The sequence below is a fragment of the Rhinolophus sinicus genome, linkage group LG04 (genome assembly GCF_036562045.2).
Source record: "Rhinolophus sinicus isolate RSC01 linkage group LG04, ASM3656204v1, whole genome shotgun sequence".
Classification (NCBI taxonomy): Eukaryota; Metazoa; Chordata; class Mammalia; order Chiroptera; family Rhinolophidae; genus Rhinolophus; species Rhinolophus sinicus.
The window spans coordinates 185,922,091-185,941,850 of record NC_133754.1 but is presented as its reverse complement, the minus strand read 5'-3'; the positions used below and the strand labels follow the sequence as shown (position 1 = coordinate 185,941,850).

The 19,760-nt window shown below is 47.8% G+C and overlaps 1 protein-coding gene across 8 annotated transcripts in view; it reads left to right on the top strand.

The window, feature by feature from the left end:
* The window catches only part of AK8 (adenylate kinase 8), a 116,002-nt gene that overhangs the window by 29,122 nt on the left and 67,120 nt on the right, over positions 1–19,760 (top strand). For 6 of the 8 annotated variants that reach the window (XM_074331245.1, XM_019728912.2, XM_074331248.1 and 3 more), the window contains 4 exons: positions 9,215–9,296; positions 9,831–9,902; positions 10,389–10,589; positions 13,787–13,918. In XM_074331245.1, the coding sequence (XP_074187346.1) occupies positions 9,215–9,296; positions 9,831–9,902; positions 10,389–10,589; positions 13,787–13,918 (487 nt within the window). Of the gene's footprint in view, positions 1–8,260; positions 8,412–9,214; positions 9,297–9,830; positions 9,903–10,388; positions 10,590–13,786; positions 13,919–19,760 lie in introns of those variants that run through there. The other 2 variants (XM_019728915.2, XM_074331246.1) reach the window with 2 other exon arrangements.

Here is a 19,760-nt window from a genome sequence, read left to right as displayed (position 1 = left end):
AGGAGCAAGACAGGATTTTCTTGCCATTCTTTTGACACTCACGGGTTTATAGATGTCGCCTGAATCCTCTGAGGAGTGCGGTTGTATTGATCAACAGCTCTGCTGAGGCCCGTGGCTGTGTGTTCCTCTAATACAAATGCAGTTAGGATTGCGGAGCTTCAGAGGGGAGGTCTGACCCCCACTCAGAAAACCCACGGTTCGCATCACGCTGGAGCAGGGGCCCCGTGGGTGCACCCTCATCACTCCCTCACTTGTGGGTGTTTCTGGGACCCTGCCATCAAGGCCATGGTTGGTGGGTTGGCCAGTTCCGTGATACAGGACTTGTTCATGGCACGTGTGGACCCCTGTCTGCGTGCTGAGTAGCAGCATTCCATGTGCCTGTGGGTGACAGAATCATGTGCTGTGTGTCCTGCGGCCCCTCTCACTGCAGTCGAGGAGGAAAAATCGATGGCCGAAATGCAGGACGGAGTCTGATGTCTGGGCAGCTGTGAGGGGACTTTGGAGCAGCAGAGGGTACCGGAGAGGTGCAGCGATGTGGAAACAGGACTGGACTCAGAACTACCCACCGACCGTGTCACCCTCGGCAGGTTGGGCACTGACTCAGAGGCTGGAGCAGAGGCCTGGCTCCCGAGAGCTGGAAACCCTCCTGGGGGGACGGAGCAGAGGGACCGCAGGCCCTCACCCCCATTCCTGCACTCCAGAGTCGATTTCTCAGTTGGCTGTCAGTTGTGAGAAGCGTGGAGTGTGCCAGAAGGCTGCAGAAGCAGTGAGCAGCTCCTGTCTCTCCCGCACCTGCTCTCCGCCACACATTGTGGGGCCTTCACATCCATCGTCGCATCTCATCCTAAACCCTGTCAAATATGAACAGTATTCCTATTGTCCAGATAAGGAAATGGTCCCACAGCTGATAAGTGGGGGACCAGCGGCCGCCGGCTGGCTCAGTGCCACCGGCCAATAGGATTTGATAGAACTGTGAATAGTAAAGTGGATGATTTTCAGCTCTAACCCATAATATATTAATTACCCCAGTTTTTAATACAAATAACCCAACAACCTATAATACTAATTATAAATAAGAGTATTGGTTAGAATCCAAAGCAAATGTGTATTTTATTGGGATGGCTTTTATTTATTAAGACATGTGGAATTCACTAGTATTAAGACTAATGAGTTCTCATTCTCTGCAGACACAAGAGACCTCACATTCCCCTTTTCAACAACTGGTCAGGTTGGATTTTTCCTGGAGCTGCGTAAGGGGTCTGGTCCAGAAGTGGAGTTGAGAATGAGTTTAGGGAGACGTAGAAAGTGGTCCCGGCCACCCAGGGAACTGAACTGGAGGGAAAACGCCTTTCTGACTGGGAGAGGGAATAGGGTGGAAGTGTTTTCCAGTAGAAGGGACCCAGGCACAACAGCTGGGACAGTGGGGCAAGTGAGCAGTGTGTGTCCGCACTGGGGGGGTGGGGTGGCAGGAGATGGTCTGAAGGTGTGGCCCAGGTCCGCCCGGGTTATTGCCCACCTCTTGGGGGCCTGAATTGACAGCTTTATGCAGTCATCCCTTTGTGGATCAGCCTTTTCTCTTGTGGAAATGCAAATGGCCTTGCCCTCCAGTTGTTTTCAGGACAGAGAAAGGAAGTGATGCCTGAGGAGCAGTTATCACACTTGTTATTGAAGAGCTCACGAGAGAGGTTCAGTGCTTTTCTCATAGGTCAGTCTCCCTGACCCCACTTTATAGGGCACTGAAACTTGGGGGTTAGATAATTCAAGGTGACAGGGCTACGGGTTAGAGCTGAGACTTGGACTCAGCCACAACTATCCACCGCCAGTACTTTCCCCGCCCCAGGGCCTGGATGGACAGGCCTGGGCGTCCCAGGATGAAGGGGGCAGAGCCCCAGCTCAAGGGGGTGTTGAGGAGTCCAGGGCTGGCAGCCTTGGTTTTGAGCTGTGCCTGGATCAGTGGATTTGGACAGGAGAGCGGGGAGCCAGGTCTGAGGAGGCGTTTGGGGCCTGTGGATCGGGGACATCGCAGCCTTTGAGAATGAGGCTAGCAGCTCGGTGCCCACATCAGCACCCCAACTCGAAGCCAGCCCCGAACTTTCAGCGCGTACTTGGGAATTCCCCAGGAGAAGAGTCACTGAAGTTGTTGATCAGACCTGGGTGACTTGTCAGCCCCTCTCCCTGTGTCACCCCATGGGGTTTCCCCTTCTTTTCATGATTTCAAGGAGCTGGCACAGTTGTGGTAGGAGAATCAGGCCATGTGACCGAAGTAAATGGTGATGTTGTAAGACCCAGAGGCAGGGCAGTCACTCGTCCTGGTCCGTGCCTCTTTTCCCTGCGTAATTATTCAGATGTGCCTGTTCACTCTCAGAGTGTCTGTTAGACCATAAATCTTATGGTTCCGCGACTTAGAAGCCACCTGGTCCGACCCTCTCATTTTAAGTGACGTTCACTGCTGTGTGGAGTCAAGCAGCCAGCTGGGGCAAGGGCTGGGTAAGCCAGACTTGGGGTTGGCAGCTGAGTAACCAGTGACTGTTCACCCCCCAGGTGCTCACTGCTGGACAAGCCCCCAAGCCCAGCCCAACGCTTCTGACTTATCCAATATGGAAGGACGGGGCACCGCACAGGGTGGTGGGTGAATGCCCAAAGGAATTAATGAATCGATGAGGGAGTGAATGAGTGAAGGGATCCAGGTCTTCCTACTGAAGTGCTTCCCTCACTGTAACAGCACGATTGTCATTTCCCCATGTGCTGGACCCCGGATGGCTGCCCAGGGGGCTCCTGACGGTGGTTTCCTCTAGGAGGGCCCTGGTTGGTGGTGGCAAATGAACGAGCAGGTCACAGGCAACACCTGGCTGGACCCCATCAGAGCCGCTCAATGGAGACGCGTCTTCCCATGTCGTCTTCCATTAGAAAACTCTCCTCTGTTCATATCTGGAATGCCAGTCTCTCTTCTTTCCAAGAGACTGCCTTTTTAAATGAGTTCTTCCTGTCAGTTCTACAGGTAGAGGAAAAGAACACCGTTCACCTTTCTCAAATCACACAGTAACACTGGTGAACGCGGGCTGGCCACTTCTTCCTTGCCGGGCACTACACGTGTGCTGCTGTTGTTTCTTTGTTTGCCTGTAGTCCTCATTTCATTATCTCAGCAGTTGTGGGGTAGGTTCTTATTATTGTCCCCACGTCGCAGACAAGGAGGACGTTGCCCAGAGAGATTGAGGTGACAGGTTGAAAGTCATACACCTGACAGAAGAGGCAAAGTCTGTTTTCAAAGTCCCCGCTTTTTACCCCACAATCATCTGACGCCCTAAAGGGCTAGTCTTGTTTCTGAAGAGGTGGGACTACACCACAGGCATGGTCTGAAATGGGTGAGAGGAATGGACCCATTCACTAGACATTGTTGGATTCACGCCTTCACCTTGAACCAGAGTCCATCATGCCTGAAACTGAGAACTGTGAATCCACAAACTGAGTATCTCTGCAGGGGTCATCTCAGAGTCATCCCAGACTCAGAGCTGGGGTGGCACTGGTCCGTTTGGGGACAGAACAATGTGGTCTTCAAGCTGTCCACCTCCTCAGAGTGGCTTCAGGGGCTACCGCAGACATTGGATGTGGATTTGACTTTAAAATACTTTTTAGCTATCTGGGAATTACTAAAAAGCCCCCTGAATACACTCACATCTGTGCGTTACCCAACTTTCACACCTTGGGGATCACTGGCTTTGAGCCTATAGACCTGGGAGTATAGATTCTCCTGGATCTGCATGTTTGGATAAAAACGTCACACGTGTCACTGATTAGCGAGGGTGGAATGCAACATTGTTTTGTTATTTAGAAGAATCACTCCTGCTCATTTCAGCCTTGTCTGGGCACGTACGTCATTGGGCTACGCACACAAAAGGCCGGGTGAGCCAAGGGCCTGCCTGGGTGGGTGGCTGAGCTGGCAGGTAGGAGCCAGGTAAGGAGTAACGGTCCCGCTACACTCGTATACGCAAACCTGGTCAGGAATACCAGCAGGCGTGGCGTATTGTTTGAGGTTGAACTTTGAAATGAAATTCTTGCCAGTTACCTTTTAGATGCGCTGAACGTGGAGGGCATGCTGAGATGATATGGCTGGCTGAGATTTTCATGGTTTTGCATGAACCAAAGGAACTGGGGCAATCTGATGTCACCTTTTTGGTGTTCATCAAAATACAACCTGAATAGCACGGGTCCACTTCGCCGAGGACTTTTTCAGTAAATACACAGTTGGCCCTCCATATCCCTGGGTTTCTTTCACATCCGCGGATTCAACCCACTGTGGATCAAAGACACTATTTTCGATCTGTGGTTGGGAATCCGCGGATACGGAGGGCTGACTGTGTGCATTGTCTCCTATAGGGGACTGGAGCATCTATGGAATGTGGAATCATGGGGGTCCTGAACCGATCCCCCACTGATACCAAGGGTCAGCTGTCGTCTCATTGTTCTCACTGACTGCCTCTAGAACACAGCAGTCTCCCAAACTTTGTCTTATAAGATGCATTTCTTTTCTGGCTGATAAAAATTTCTTCTCTTTTATATGTTGGGAAACCATGTAATATTTCATTAGGAAAGAGGGAGGGCGGTGGCGGGCCTACGATGCCTCTTGTGATGCTCCCCCCCAACCCCCTCTCAGACTTTGAGCTGAGTGAATCTGATTTATTGAATCCAAATCTTCAGCCTCAGATGGCCTCCCTGGGACCGAGGAGTCAGCTTGGCGCCCCAGGGAATGCCTCCCGAGCCGGCCTTTGGAGCTGGGAGCTGGATCAGGGGCATCCTGTGGGAAAACGGAGCGGAGCACCCCGCTCTGGTGTTTGGAGGAGAGGGGAGGAGACGAGGGGCAATGCATCAAAAAGGCAGAGGACCCAGAGGGCAGAGTCTTACTGCGTGAAATTGCTAATTGCGCTTTAATAATAGTCAGGAGGGCAGGAAAGGCCAGTGTTCCCAGAGAGCTGCACGGCCCGCTCCGCGTCAGGCCGTGCTCTGCTGGGCCCCGCCAGGTTCCCTAGGCCGGCCGGCTGCTTTCCTTTCCTTTCTTCTCATCTGTGACATCTGCTCAGTGCTTGTCCCTCCTGTGATACCGTACCCCTCGCAGCTGTGCAGACCTCCAGCTCCACGCTGGTGCACGGGTGCCCTGAGCATACGGCCTTTTTGATGTGTGATAAAACAGAACCGAGCCGCGGGGGTACGGCGAGCCGAGGCTTCAGAATATCAATTAACCTGCTCTGAGCAGAGCTGCCGCTCCAGAGTGGGACAGGCATTTCACTGAAGTGTCAGCAGGATGGATAATGTATTCTAATTAGGGATTGACTGTTTCCTCTGCATCCAGCCACTCCTGAAAGTCAGACCCGGGAACCTCACGGCCCCTAACGAGGGCCCCTCATGGCAGTGGTCGGAAGCTACTTACTGATTTATGACTTCTTGCTTTGCCAGACTTTGCAGCATGAACTTGCTCTCAGCCAAAATTGCTGTTTCCCTTTGAAAGTGCAGTCCATTTGCAACTGGGCAGGTACATAGAACCTCCATAAATGCAGGTGCTCTGGGAAAGACCTTCTCCAAACGCTGAGGCGGGGGCTCACATCTTGAGGACGCCCTGAGACCAACACGCCTGGGGCAGAGGCCTGGTCACTGTGCCCCTGCGTTCTAGGTGGACAGGTGGACCCACCTGGGCTTGCGCGGCATGAAGGATCCCATGGCTGCCTTCCCACAGAGCGTGGGGCTGCACCCAGGGGTCCCTCGGACCTGGTTTCCTAGCACCTGGGTGATCGGACCATCCCTCTGAGTCTGAAAGCAGACGGGAAAGCTGGTGGCCTGGAATTCACCTCAGAGCCCTCCACCATCTTCTTCTTTAAATTTCACACCCGCACCAGAATGGTGTGCTGGCAAGGCCGGGCTAATTAGGGAGATGTTCCCCGTTTTGCTGCACTTTCCTGTGTAATTGGAAGGCCCGCTTTCTCCAGTGAGAAGTCGGTGAGAGCTGTTCCCCTGAATAGTTCTAAAAGCTTTGGACCAGCTGCAGATTGATGGGCGAGATGATAATGATTGCTCGGTAATGCAATATTAAAAGCAGAGGTCTTTCTCAGTGCTGACTGAGGACGGAGTTCCAACCTTTTTTCAGCATCAAAAAGTGACTCGAAACTCAGTCACCAGCACTTGTCCTAGAAGAAGCAATCAGTGGGCTCCCAACCCCTCCCCTCCAAATGAAGAAGAAATTCAGGGGTCTGAATGGAGCTCAAGTTCAAATAGGCGCAGCTCGCTTCCAGACCCGGAAGCGCGGAGCGCTCAGCTGGCGGCTCCGGCTCCTGTGGCCGTTTCACATCTCTTCCTCAGAGCTGCAGCCCAGCTCCTGGCTGGTTATAACAAGGACTTGAGGGAGCAAAAGGCTGTTGAAAATCTTTTTTGCACTTTTGCTTCATTAGTTTAGAAGCCAGGGGTTCTGTAGCGGTGCGTTTTCCTGCATAATTTAAGAAATTAATGAAAACATGCCCAATTTTTCCATCCTCTTTTACTCTGTAAATTTGTTTAGCTCTTTTTTTTTAACTGTCAGTGGAGGCTGTTGGAACCTAAATATTTTAATGTTGAGGAAATACAGGCTCTTTTCTGTCTGTTTCTTTCGGAAAGACATTTCTTGCCCTCACCCACATGGTGTTCTGTAAATTAGCTGTTATGGGTTGTGAGTGACCTTGGGTCTGAGTTCACCCCATCAGTCCATCCTCTGACCTTAAAGCAGCCAAGTTCTCATAATGACTGAGAGGGAGGGGCCTATGGCCGGAGGGTGGGTCCCCTTCTGAGAGCCAGTGTCAGAACCCCCCTGACTGCAGAATGGAGATCTGAAGCTGTCTGTGGCTTTATTTCACTCTTCCAAAACTCACTTTACCCAACTTATCTGAAAGTATTAAACAGTGTGTGTGTGTGTGTGTGTGTGTGTGGGTGTGTGTAACTTGATTCATGGGACTTGAAAGGACTTTAGAAATTGTTTGATGTGAACATTGCTGAGGGACATACAAAAGCAACGGAAAGGTGATATGTTGACTTGATATTGTAAAAAATGTTGATTCTTCATAAATTAATCTCTACATTTAATGTTATTCCAAAGTCCTAGTAGAATTTCTGTTTTGGAACTTGACAAAATCTTTTTGCTGCTTACCTGGAAAAAACAATTTTCTTTTTTTTGAAAAAATGACAAAGAAGGAGGAGCATGTCCTCTTAGACATAACAATAAATTATAAAACAACAATAATTTAGGCGGGGTGAGGATGATGCAACACTCTACAGGCAGGAAGATGCCAGAGCCAGCATCGTAGCAGCATTTAGACCGTGATAAAAAGTGACATTCAGAAGGGAAAGGGTAAGCTGTTTTGTAGATGAGGTTGGGACAGTCAGTGAGCCACAAGGAAACAAATTAGATCACAGCGTCACATCATTTTCAAAATAAAATGTGGTTCTGTTAAATGTTTAAATGTAAAGACTAAAACCTTAAGCAAACACAATTTAAATGCAAGCGAATGTTTATCAGCTTTTGCAGTGGGAAAGGATTTTCTGTGCATCCAGACGATGCCAGAATCCAAAGAGGAAGATGCTGATTGATCTCACCAGAAGCACGTGTGTTAAAAACAACACCATATATAAAATTAAAAGGCCAAAGACAAACTGCAGAAAACACTGGCAACATTCGCCTCAAAGGGTCTGTGATAGTGTTTGCCAAAATGGGTTAATATTTTTAATATGTAAAGAGCTCTTGTAAATAAATAAATAGATAACCCCAAGGGTAAAGTGGAGAGATGGCATGAATAGACATTTTGGAAGAGAAAAAATTCAAATAACCAACAAACATACGGAAAAAAGATTGAACTTCATTCATGATCAAAGAAATGTAAATTACAGCGGTGACACTCTCCTCTATTTTGCGGGACAGATTTCCCCCTCGATAGGGCCTGATGTTGACCGAGATGCAGGCAGGCAGACAGGCTGTCTGCCACTGGTTTCCTAAACTGGCCAGGCAGTTTTGTAGTGCTCTGGCAAAATGTATCAGAAGTCACAAAAGAAGGTATCAACTTTTAGAAATTTATCTTGAGGGTATTCTTTGTGTGTTGAGATATTTGTACAGCATGTTTTTTATGATGGTGAGAAACTGGAAGGAAATGAAATGACGACAAGTGGGTCTCGTTAACAGTTGGCAGGTTCGTTCATGGAATGCCCGGCAGCTTTGAAAACTTCCAGGAGAGGAGCATTTTGTGACATAGGAAACATGTTCATGAAATGTTTTTGTTATATGAAAAGAGCAGACCATACAAAGTAGTCTGTATGGTGTGATTCCCCCCGCCCTCGGGGAAAAGGGATGTCTGTACGTGAAGCCTGGAAGGAGAGAAGCAAAATGTTTACAGTGGCTAGTTCAGGTCAGTGGCGCTATCAGTGGACTTGCGTCCTTATTTCAGCTTTTCAGCATTTTCCACATGGTGTGCAATGGTTGTGTATGACTTTCACACTTGGACTTAAAGACTTAATAAAAACAAATCTTCCAAACCGGTTCCTGAGCTGTTCCCAGAAGGGGTGATGGTCGAGCGAGGGGTTTCAGCCCTGGGACAAGTTGGCTGCAGAACAGAAACTTGAACTCGGGTCTCTTCATGTTGCATTCGGGGCTTGTTCTTAAGAAAAGTGGGGTTTTGTTTTGACCTTGGTGGTTCCTTGTCCTAGGAATCCCATACCTGCGAAACTGTCTTTCGAAAATAATTCAAAATGTAGAAAGAGCCATATGCACGAAGATGTTCATCACGGCATGATTTACGGTCGTGAAATTGTAATGATTTAGGACCGTGAACAAGCAGCAGAAATGTTCAGTTGTGGGACGTGGTCATGTAACCATGGCTCGCTCAGTCGGTGGGGATATTGTATGGTCATTAAAATGGTGGCAAAAGAGAGGCATGCTGATATGAAAAGATGCTGTGGTCGCTATAACGTGTGGTGGGAAAAGTTAGGACATAAACGATCATCTATGATTACGTTCATAAACGTAAAATTCGGAAGGGACTATAAACATGAGAGTAATTTTTAGTTTGGGTGGATGTGGCTATCAGAAGCATTCGTTTTCTTTCGTCTTAAAAGTTCCAGTCTTTCTGTAAAGCTATGCTATTCCTTTATTAATTCCAAGAACATTTAAAAGCATTAAAACAGGTGAGCGTCTTTCCAATTCTCTGCCTAGGGCTGGATTCTGGATGGCATTCCTGCAACTCGGGAGCAGGCGCTGATGATTCAGACCCTTGGGATCGTCCCCAGACACGTCAGTGAGTAGGCCCCGCAGGCCCCCCCAGAGCTGCAGCCCCCAGACCCCCGAGGGGGTGCCCTGCTCTGCGCCCGGCTCCCTGGTTCCCACCCTCAGCCCAGCCACCGCCCAAGGGGAAAAAGCCGGGCAGCACAGTTGGACTTTTCAAAGAGCTGAATGCACGTGGGACTCGTTCTTAGAAAAGTGAGGTTTTGTTTTGACACTGGTGGTTCCTTGTTCCAGGAACCCCACCTCTGAGAAACTCTTTCTTGGGAAATAATCTTAAATGTGGCAAAAGTGTTGTGCACAGAGGTGTCCCTCGCGGCAGTGTTTATCGCAGTGAAAACTGTCCGACAGCCACCTGGGTAGGTGTGCGCTGTCCTCGGTCCTGAGCTTGTCCTTTGTGTCTTGGTGCCGTTGTAGTCTCTCAGGCATGGGAAATGGGCGCTGTTTTCATGTCATTATACAGTGAGGGAAACATAAGGCAAGCTGTTGAGCCATAGGATTCATGTCTGGGTCTGCTGCCCAACGTGCCTGCTTCCCCTTCTCTGCACAGTTGCCCTGAGTGCTCCAGACACGGTCCTCATCGAGAGGAACTTGGGGAAGAGAATTGACCCTCAGACTGGAGGTACGGCCATCTTCACCACCACCCCCACCTGTGGCCGTCCGGGACCCCTCATAACAGCCCCTCCCATCACTTGCTCTCCGGCTTTGGTGGCAAGTGGACCTGGCTTTGTGGGTCGGGCTCTGCCAGGTCCAGCTGTGTGATGTGGGCTGGGTTGCCCAGCATCTCTGAGACTCGGTTTTCTCCTCTGTACGTGGGGATGAAAATACCGAGATGTATCTTAGGGTGTGACTGCTGTGTGGGGGATGCAGTGACACTGCAGCTGGGCGCCTGTCACAGTCCTGGTGCAGAAAGTTGCGCTGCCCCTCCCATCGTCCGAGTGTCATCGTCATCTGTGATTGTTATAGTGACGTCACAGCAGGCCCAGAGCCAAATGCAGCCTGCACCGGTGAGGTGGCCAGTGCCCTGGGGTTTGCAGGCTCAGGCCTCAGGACCACGGCCCCCCACCACTGGGCAGGTGACCCCAACTGCGTCCCTCTGTCCTTGCAGAGATCTATCACACCACCTTTGACTGGCCCCCAGAATCTGAAATCCAGAACCGACTGGTGGTACCCGCGGGCATCTCGGAGCTGGAGACAGCACAGAAATTGCTGGAACATCATAGGAACATTGTCAGGATCCTCCCCTTGTACCCCAAAATCCTGAAAGTCATCAGTGCTGACCAGCCGTGCGTGGACGTCTTCTACCAGGGTAAGCCCTATGGGCAGCAGACTCCCCAGGCATTCGGCTTCCTCACCCCAGGGGCACCTGATCCGGCAGTGCCAGTGTCCAGGGTGTGCCCAAGAGCCTGGGAGTCAAGTCACAGATGGTCCAGGCTCCCTGCGGGGCCCCTGGGAGTGCCGGGCTGACGGTCTCCACTCTGTGTGGTCAGCAGATTGGACCGGGAGGTGGGTGGGCTGAGCAGACTCAAGGGAAAGGGTGGGACGGACATGGCAGCAAGAAGCGTTGCCCTGAGGGTGAAGGAGAAGGAAGAGAACATTTATAAAAACTGAAAATACAGCAGCAAATTGCCACCACCACTACCACATCAAAAAACCACAATGCAACTTAAGTGTCATGAAGCCACTTAAAAATTGGCTGAAGCAGGCTGGTGTGCGTGTGTGTGTGCGTGTGTGTGTGTGTGTGTGAGTTGAGCCCCAGGACTTTGGAGCCAGGTGACCTGTGTTCAAATCTGGAGCCCACCACACCTGCTGTGCCGCCTTCGGCAACCCTCTTAACCCTTCGGAGCCTCAGTTTTGCCATCCCCATAATGGGAACAAACTCCTGCCTCCCCGCCAGGCTCGGGTGAGATGATGTGGGATTCTGCAAATTGTGTGTCCGCAGCTGCACACCTAGTGGCCAATGCAGAGAATCAGCTTGATACACGCCAGACGTTGTTGTTCTCGTCATGATTCTACAGTCTGTCCAAAAGACCAGGGAAAGTGACAATAATTCTATCCCAAAGCAGGTGAATTAGAACTTTTCAAAATCTTGCCAAGCTTTCGTTGTCTCCAAGGCCAGTTAACCCTTCTGTGCAATGTCAGGTAAATGACATGATAAAAATATTACCAGGGTCTTACGACGCTTGGCAGTTTCCATGGGCTCTTTTGGGTATATTCTCTCAAATCTCTTTAAGAGAAGCTTTGTTTGGTGGGGAGGTGGTCCTGAGCTCCCCAGGCAGGCCCTCCCACCGGCCCCACCTGCCTGTGCACTTGTGCGAGCAGCTTTGCTCTCCTGAGAGCCCGGAAATGGCACAGAAACTTCTGGAGTATTGCAGGAGCATCGTCAGAGGTCAGCCACCTGACCGGTGGGGTGTCTAGAAACTGATGCTACTTTAAAAAACCACCAGGATGAAGGGGTGGCTTATAATTTTCCAGTGATTTTGCATCTCAGAAGGGTCTTTAGTAGCAAGCACTACACTCTGACGATAAACAACCACAGCATTTATCTTAGGCCATGATTCTGAATTTACACATTAATTACTTCCAAATTATTTAATTAAATTTAAAAGTTCATATGATTGTTCATAAAGAATTCATGCCTGGAATTGTAAATAAAAATGTGCATCTGAATATATTAATTATTATTAATTAATAATGCAGAGAGATAAATTGAGAATTGGAATGCAAAATTTTCTCTGTTTCTTTAATCTGTCTGCAGTGCATCCAGCAACCACATATTTTTAAAAAGAATAATTAGATGTCGAGACTGTCTGGGGGATCATTACTTCTCATTAACTTAGTTATTTACCGTAAGTGAAGCATCATTTGTAAGCAGGCTGCTTCGCCCGTAGTTCCGATGTGCTGATCATGGAAGGTCTGAGAAGAAAGGGAACTTTGCTTGCGTCGCTTCCTCCAGGTTACGCCCATTGGTGCAGATGTTACCGTGGAAGTGGCCTTGGGAAAGTTTCCCTGGCCCTGTGAGTGGGGACGAGACTCATGCAGCCCTCAAGGGACTGTCGACAGATAATGCCTGTCGAGTATTTAGTTTAGCACTTACTATATGCTAGTGATGACAGTGATTGTCATGACCTTGAATAGACAGCCTGTGAACTTATCTGCCTCTAGTTCTAAAAAAGAGGGGCACTGTGGTATCCCTAATGATCCTTCCAATTAAAAACCCCTAGGACTTGAGAGGTCAAACCCTGCACAGTGAGCATACATCTCCTGGTCGTTCTTGATTTTGCCCCCGTCCCTGCCAGGCGACAGTTGGCAATGTCTGGAGACATTGTGGTTATCGTGAACTGGGACAGGGCTACTGGGCCCTGGTGGGTAGAGGCCAGGGGTGCTGCTCAAATCCTGCAATGCACAGGACGGGCCCCACAGCAAGGAACCGTTTGGCTCCAAATGTCAGGAGTGTGAAGTGGGGCCACCCTGCCGCACCTGTCAACAGTTTCAGGGCAGCTGGGTTCCTGACGGCGTGTGTTGGCTCAGCCCCTTGCCCAGGGTGGAATCCATCTGAAGGCAGGAAGGTGCCACAGGGCCACCCATGGCTGACCTTTGGCGTTGGATAGTCTGTGTCCCTGGCAGGAAGTGGGCTGGGGCGGCAGATCCAGTTTTGATGTGGGCAGTGGGGAAACGGTCACGGCCTTGGCTCAGCTGGTGGGCAGCTCCCCTTGGCAGGGGCCGAGTGGCTGTCCTTTAACGGCCTCTGCAGCCACTCTCACACCCCCTCCTCCTCCGTGATCAGGTGGGAGGTGACCTGGTTTGATGTTCAGTAGCTCTTGGCATCCAGTGCCCCACTCTGTGGCTGCCTGTGTTGGAGACGCTCCTCCTGTGTGCCCCCTTCTTTGTTCATCAAATGCCAGGGCCACCAGGGTCCAGGCCTGTGCGGCTGCACCTGCCCTTTCCCGGGACCTATTGGATGGCTGCCCCTTTGGAGATTCACAACAAAGTTGGTGTCACAGAGCTCAGCTGCAAATTATTCTCCACCAGTGCCCGAGTCCTTTAGAAGTCCTCACGTGCTGGCCCCCCGCGTGGCCCAATGAGGTCATCAAAGCCAGTCTCTGCCACTAGGAAGCTGGCCTGGTCCTGGGCGTCAGGCGAGAGGTTCAGCCGGATTCAGTTGGGAAATACCGCAACCCAAGATTGCGTGTCCTGTGTCCCGGACCCAGCCCCCCACAACAGGGAGGGAAGCGCAGATTCCCGCACTGTGTTAGAGGCATTCAGGGCAGCACCGAGAGGGTGGCTGCTGTGCATTTCATTGCCCCTCCCGCCTTGGTGCCAGGCCTGAAGCTAAGTAGTTCCCCCGCAGCTTCGCCCTGCTTGGCAGTGGTAAGTTGGGTTTCCATGGAGCTGTGAAGGTGAGGGATGATTCCTGTGTGAGATGAGCCCCAGCGCAGGTGCTGTGGGGCCGGTTTCCCTTTCTCTAGGGTCCAGGTTCATTATCCTCACGTCCTCTCTTTCCAGCTCTGACCTATGTCCAGACCAACCATCAATCAAACGCCCCATTCACCCCGAGAGTGCTGCTTTGCGGGCCCGTGGGCAGTGGGAAAAGTCTGCAGGCTGCCCTCCTGGCCCAGAAATACAGCCTCGTCAACGGTGAGTGCCCGGTAGCCACCCTGCTTCCAGAGGCTGCCCTGCCTTCCCACGCTGTCCTGTTTTATGGGGGTGAGAAGGAGGGCGGCATCGCTTCTCTCTCTTGCTCTCTGCTCTGACAATTTTCAGTTAGTCCATCTTTGCAAGGATAAGGCTTTTTCCTCCTGGAGAATACTGCCATAAAGACATTAGCCAATGAAAACGTGTCGGCAGCCCAAAGAGCCGGAATGATTTCTAGTTATCATCTGCATATCCTCGGGAAGGGTGGTGTTCTGTGCTCTGCACCAGTCGCGCTTCCCTCCAGTCTCCTGGAAGCCTCCGCTGCTGCATAATGCAGTTCTGCTATGTATTTGTTTTCTCCCGTCTCGTTTGGTGCCCCAACCCAGGTCAGCGTGTTTACAGGCAGACAATTTCTGAACCAGAGGAAGACTTCTTGCTCGGCGCAGTTTCAATAAATATTTTACCAGGAGGAGAATATTGCAATCAGTTCTCTAGGTCTTTCCCAGCGTGGTCCCAGGCGGTCTTAGATGCCAGCCTGTGTTCAGGGGCATAAAGGCCCGGGAAGGAGGAAGGAGCTGTAGCAGACATGTAGCCGGCCGGAGGGAGTTAAAGGCAGTGCCCCCCCCGCCCCCCCCGTGCCCCTGCAGGGTTCCATAAGCCTAAGTAACCGCACTTTATTTACTAAGGAACATGAGACCTGCACCCCCAAATATATAAATATGCATATATATACCCCAAATTATACATACACACCATACAAATATACATGTATACACACAGACAAATATATACAGAGGGAGCCAAAAAATGTGCACACATTTTAAGAAAGGAAAACTATTAAAATTGTAATAATATGTACCGATAGCAAAAGAGGAATACAAGTCACATGTGACTTCTGCAATGACAAGAGGTGCTCAAAGTGGTTCCCATCAGCATCCAGACACTTCTGATTACGATGAACTGCTGCTTGAACAATGTTGACCAAAGTGTCCACTTGTAGACATTTTTTTGGCACCCCCGGTATATATCAACCCCGAAGGATCAAATTTGGAATAAAAATGCTTTTCCATTAGGTCCCCGGCAACTTAAAATTCCAAAGCCACTGAGACTAGCCAGGAATTAATGACAAAAATCGTACCCATAAAATGAAGGTAGAGAACTGAGCAGGTGTTCTGATTAGTATGGAAAAATGCTAATAGTAGTAATATTAGTATTTTACTACAAATACTCAATAGTACTCTTCTGATTTGATTAGTATGGGAAAATAGTCTGGATACTTGAGGCTCAAAAATGTTTTGCCTTGCACCAGTTTTTGTTTTTTTAAAAAACAAAACCCCTTATTCAGATCGTTCCTTCTCTTTTTTGACTTTCCCTCTCCTGCTTTGTCAGGAACGAGCCGCAGCCTGCTGTAGCTGCACCCACGTGTGTGTTTAGGTTCCTGCACTTACTGTTATGTGAAGGCATGTGAAGAGTTAGAGCCAGCAGCGCCTGAAAGGCAGAGGGCGGGTCTGAAACAGCAACAGGCCTAACACAGTGCAGGGCTTGGTTGAACACAATGGTCACCGTGTCCTACTTTGTTTATGCAGGCAGCTCATCCAGGAAGGGCACGTCTTCATTGAAATTGTTTTCAGCACACCAATCCCGAAGGGATGAGATGACCAGGCTAGGTTTTTCCAAAAGTGAAAATAGAAAACCTCCTCGTGGTTTTCGTTTTGTGGCCATTTTGGGGGCCCCTTTTGATAACTGAGCATTTGGACACGAACTCTGAAAGTTCATATTACTCAAAGGCATTCTTGATAAATACAAGACATCATGAGATTTCAGTAAACCGACTTAAGGGACCTGCTGTTGACAGGCAGGCGTGTGAGTGTCTGCAGAGGCCTGTCTGCGCCCAGAGCTCTGGGACCTGCCCCATGGCCGGCCCCTGGCTGGGTCCTCATCTCCACATATGAACCTCCCAGTCCCAGGAAAACAGCTCCAAACAAACAAACAACACACCCCGTTCACTCCTACGGCGTTTACTGAAACACTCCGATTTACAATTGGCGGGAATACTCTCATAAACAGGCACATCTTTTTCGAAGAAAGGCCACTGCTCATTGAAATGCTAACTGTGCAAATCCTTTGGCCCAGGGATCTCACCCCTAGGATTTTATTCTTCTGACACACTCCTCTGTGCAATAAGAGATGTGAAAGGTGCGTAATGAAAAGTAGAGGCAACCCCACACTCTGTTCATAAGACGGTTAGTTAAGTGAGTTATGGTCAACCCACACGGAGTACAAGGCAGCTGTTAAAAAGAAACCTGTAGAGCAACTTAATGTCCGTGATGTATTGTTAAATGAGGGAGGGCAGAAAGCAAGTCACTCAGCGGTATTCAGGGGATGGTCTCATTTTTGTTCAAAGACTGAAAAAGTATGTTAGTCTTTGCTCAAAAAAATCTGGAGGAACATCCATACACCAAACTGTTCATCGCTGTAGAGCAGTATATTATGCAATTCTGACTTTTTTTTGCAGTGAAGATGAATTTTACTGTGAAGAATTTTATTAAAATATTAATATTACTCATTGAGTGCCCGCCATATGCAATGCACTTCATTGGGTGCACAGATAGGGCAAATGTAAAAAAAGACATAAGAAAGGGACTTAAGGGTCCGTTGGGCCCTGTCAGGGTGGGGGTGGGGAGTGAGCAAAGTGGGGTGGATTGATCCCCACGTAGTTCCCAATCTCATGGTGTCTAAAGCCTTTGCTGTCAAAATACTTTGAATTATTAGAGAGAGGAGACTGTTACTGGGTTTTCTTCATAGACCATTGTAGAGCGAGGTGGTTTTAGGCAGGGGTTTTAAACCATTCTTTTTTTTTTCAATTGAAGTTTATTGGGGTGACAATGGTTAGTAAAGTTACATAGGTTTCAGGTGTACAATTCTGTAATACATCATCTATATCTCACATTGTGTGTTCACCCCCCAGAGTCAGTTCTCCTTTCATCACCATGTATTTGCCAGTCTTTTCTAATATAAACACTTAACGTTATACATTTTCCTCTAAACACAGCTTTAGCTTCATCTCACATTTTTTATGTGTGTGTGAATATAATATTTATTTTATTTGCAAGAATGACTCTTTGTCAGCAGCAGATAGGACCAGGAACACAGACTTATGACATGAAAACAGCTACAAGCAGGACTACCTGATCATGTCGTAGCATCTTCTAGGTATCTCTGCCCCTTTCCCAAATATGTTGACATTAACTTTCTACTCCACCATCTTGACTGGAACTTATCTCGCACATTTTTAATATGTTTTATCATTCAGCTCAAAATATTTTATAATCTCCCTTGTAGTTTCTTTTTTCACCCGTATATTATTTAGAAGTGTATTGCTTAATTTCCAAATATTTGGGAATTCTCCAGATTTTTCTTTGTTGTTTCCTGATTTCTAACTTAATTCCATTGTGGTCAAAGAACATACCCTGTATGATTTCAATCCTTTGAAATTTATTGATACTTTTTTTATGGCCCAGCACGCGGTCTATTTTGGTGAATTCTACTTGAAAAGAACATGCATTCTAGTGCTGTTTATACTGTTCTAAAATGTTACCGTGTTTCCCTGAAAATAAGACCTAGCTGGACCATCAGCTCTAATGCGTCTTTTGGAGCAAAAATTAATACAAGGTATTTATATTATATTATATTATATTATATTATATTATATTATATTATATGACCTGATCTTATAGTAAAATACGACTGGGTCTTATATTAATTTTTGCTCCAAAAGGTGCATTAGAGCTGATGGTCTGGCTAGGTCTTATTTTCGGGGAAACACGGTAATTAGGATAAGATGTTTGATAGTGTTGTTCAAATCTTCTGTGTCCTTAATGATTTCTCTCTACTTATTATTTCAATTGCTGAGAGAGGTGCATTAAAATCTCCAACTGATTGTGGATTTGTCTATTTCTCTGCCAGTCTTCACTTCGTATAATTTGAAGCTATGTTATTAAGTGCATATACACTGAGGATTGTTATGTCTTCTTGAAATGACCCTTTTATTATTAGGAGACGTTACTCTGCCTCTCTAGCAATACTTGTTTTCTTGCAGTCTACGTTGGTATTAATATAACCACTCTTTCTTATGATCAGTGTCTATATGGTTTAACTTTTAAACATTTTCTTTTAAACTATCTGTGTCTTACATTTTAAATACGTGTCTTGTAGACAACATATAGCTCGTTCTTGCTTTTTTTTTTCCCACAGGACTTTATTGGGGAACAGTGTGTACTTCCAGGACTTTATTCCAAGTCAAGTTGTTGTCCTTTCAATCTTAGTTGTGGAGGGCGCAGCTCAGCTCCAGGTCCAGTTGCCATTTTCTAGTTGCAGGGGCATAGCCTACCATCCTTTGCGGGAGTCAAACCAGCAACCTTGTGGTTGAGAGGACGTGCTCCAACCAACTGAGCCATCAGGGAGCTCAGCAGCAGCTCAGCTCAAGGTGCTGTGTTCAATTTTAGTTGCCGGGGGCGCAGCCCACCATCCCTTGCGGGACTCGAGGAATTGAACTGGCAACCTTGTGGTTGAGAGCCTGCGTTCCAACCAACTGAGCCATCCGGGAGGCAGCTCAGCTCAAGGTGCCATGTTCAATCTTAGTTGCAGGGGGCAGAGCCCACCATCCCTTGTGGGACTCGAGGAGTCGAACTGGCAACCTTATGGTTGAGAGCCCACTGGCCCATGTGGGAATCGAACCAGCAGCCTTTGGAGTTAGGAGCATGGAGCTCCAACTGCCTGAGCCACCGGGCCGGCCCCGGTCTTGGTTTTTTACAAATCCAGTCGGACATTTCCGGCCTTTTGATTGAAGTGTTTAGTCCATTTCTATTTAAAGTAATTTTTCACATGGTGGTTTCAAGTCTACTACCCTGGTTTTTTGTCGTATTATCTGTTCTCTGTTCCTCCTTTTCCACCAACTTTTGGGTTAACCAAATATCTTTTAGTACTGTGTTTCCCTGAAAATAAGATCTAGCCGGACCATCAGCTCTAATGCATCTTTTGGAACAAAAATTAATATAAGACCTGGTCTTATATTATATAAGACCTGGTATTATACTATATTATATTATATTATATTATATTATATTATACCCAGTCTTATATTAAAATAAGACCAGGTCTCATATTAATTTTTGCTCCAAAAGACGCATTAGAGCTGATGGTCCGGCTAGGTCTTATTTTCAGGGAAACACGGTAATCCATTTTATTTCCTCTGTTGATTTTTTGGCTTTGTCTCTTCGTTTAATTTTGTTAGTGGTTATTCTAGAGAGTAAATATGCATCCTTTACTTACACCAGTGTATCTTGAATTAGTATTGTATCTCTCCATGTAGAACATAAGAACCTTACAGCAGTATGTTTCCATCTACCTTGCTCCTGTCCTTTGTGCTTTTGTTGTCATGCATGTTACCTGTACATATGTTATAAACACTACAATACATTGCAATTGTTTTAGCTTTGAATATTGTTCTTTTTTTTAAGTCAAGAAATGCAGGGAGAAAGGCTTTTATATACAACCACATATCAACACTCTTCACTCTTTTGTTTAGATCCAAATTTCCATCTGATATTTTCTGTCATCCCAAAGAACTTCCTTTAACATTTCTTGTAGTGAAAGTCTGCTGGTGACAAATTCTCTCAGCTTTCATCTGTCTGAAAATGTCTTTATTTCACCTTCAGTCTTGAAGGGTGTTTTTGCTGCATATAAAAATCTATATGACAGGTTTTTTTTTTCTCTTAGCACTTTAAAGATGTCATTCCATTGTCTTATGGCTTGCATTGCTTCTGATGAGAACTCAGAGATTATT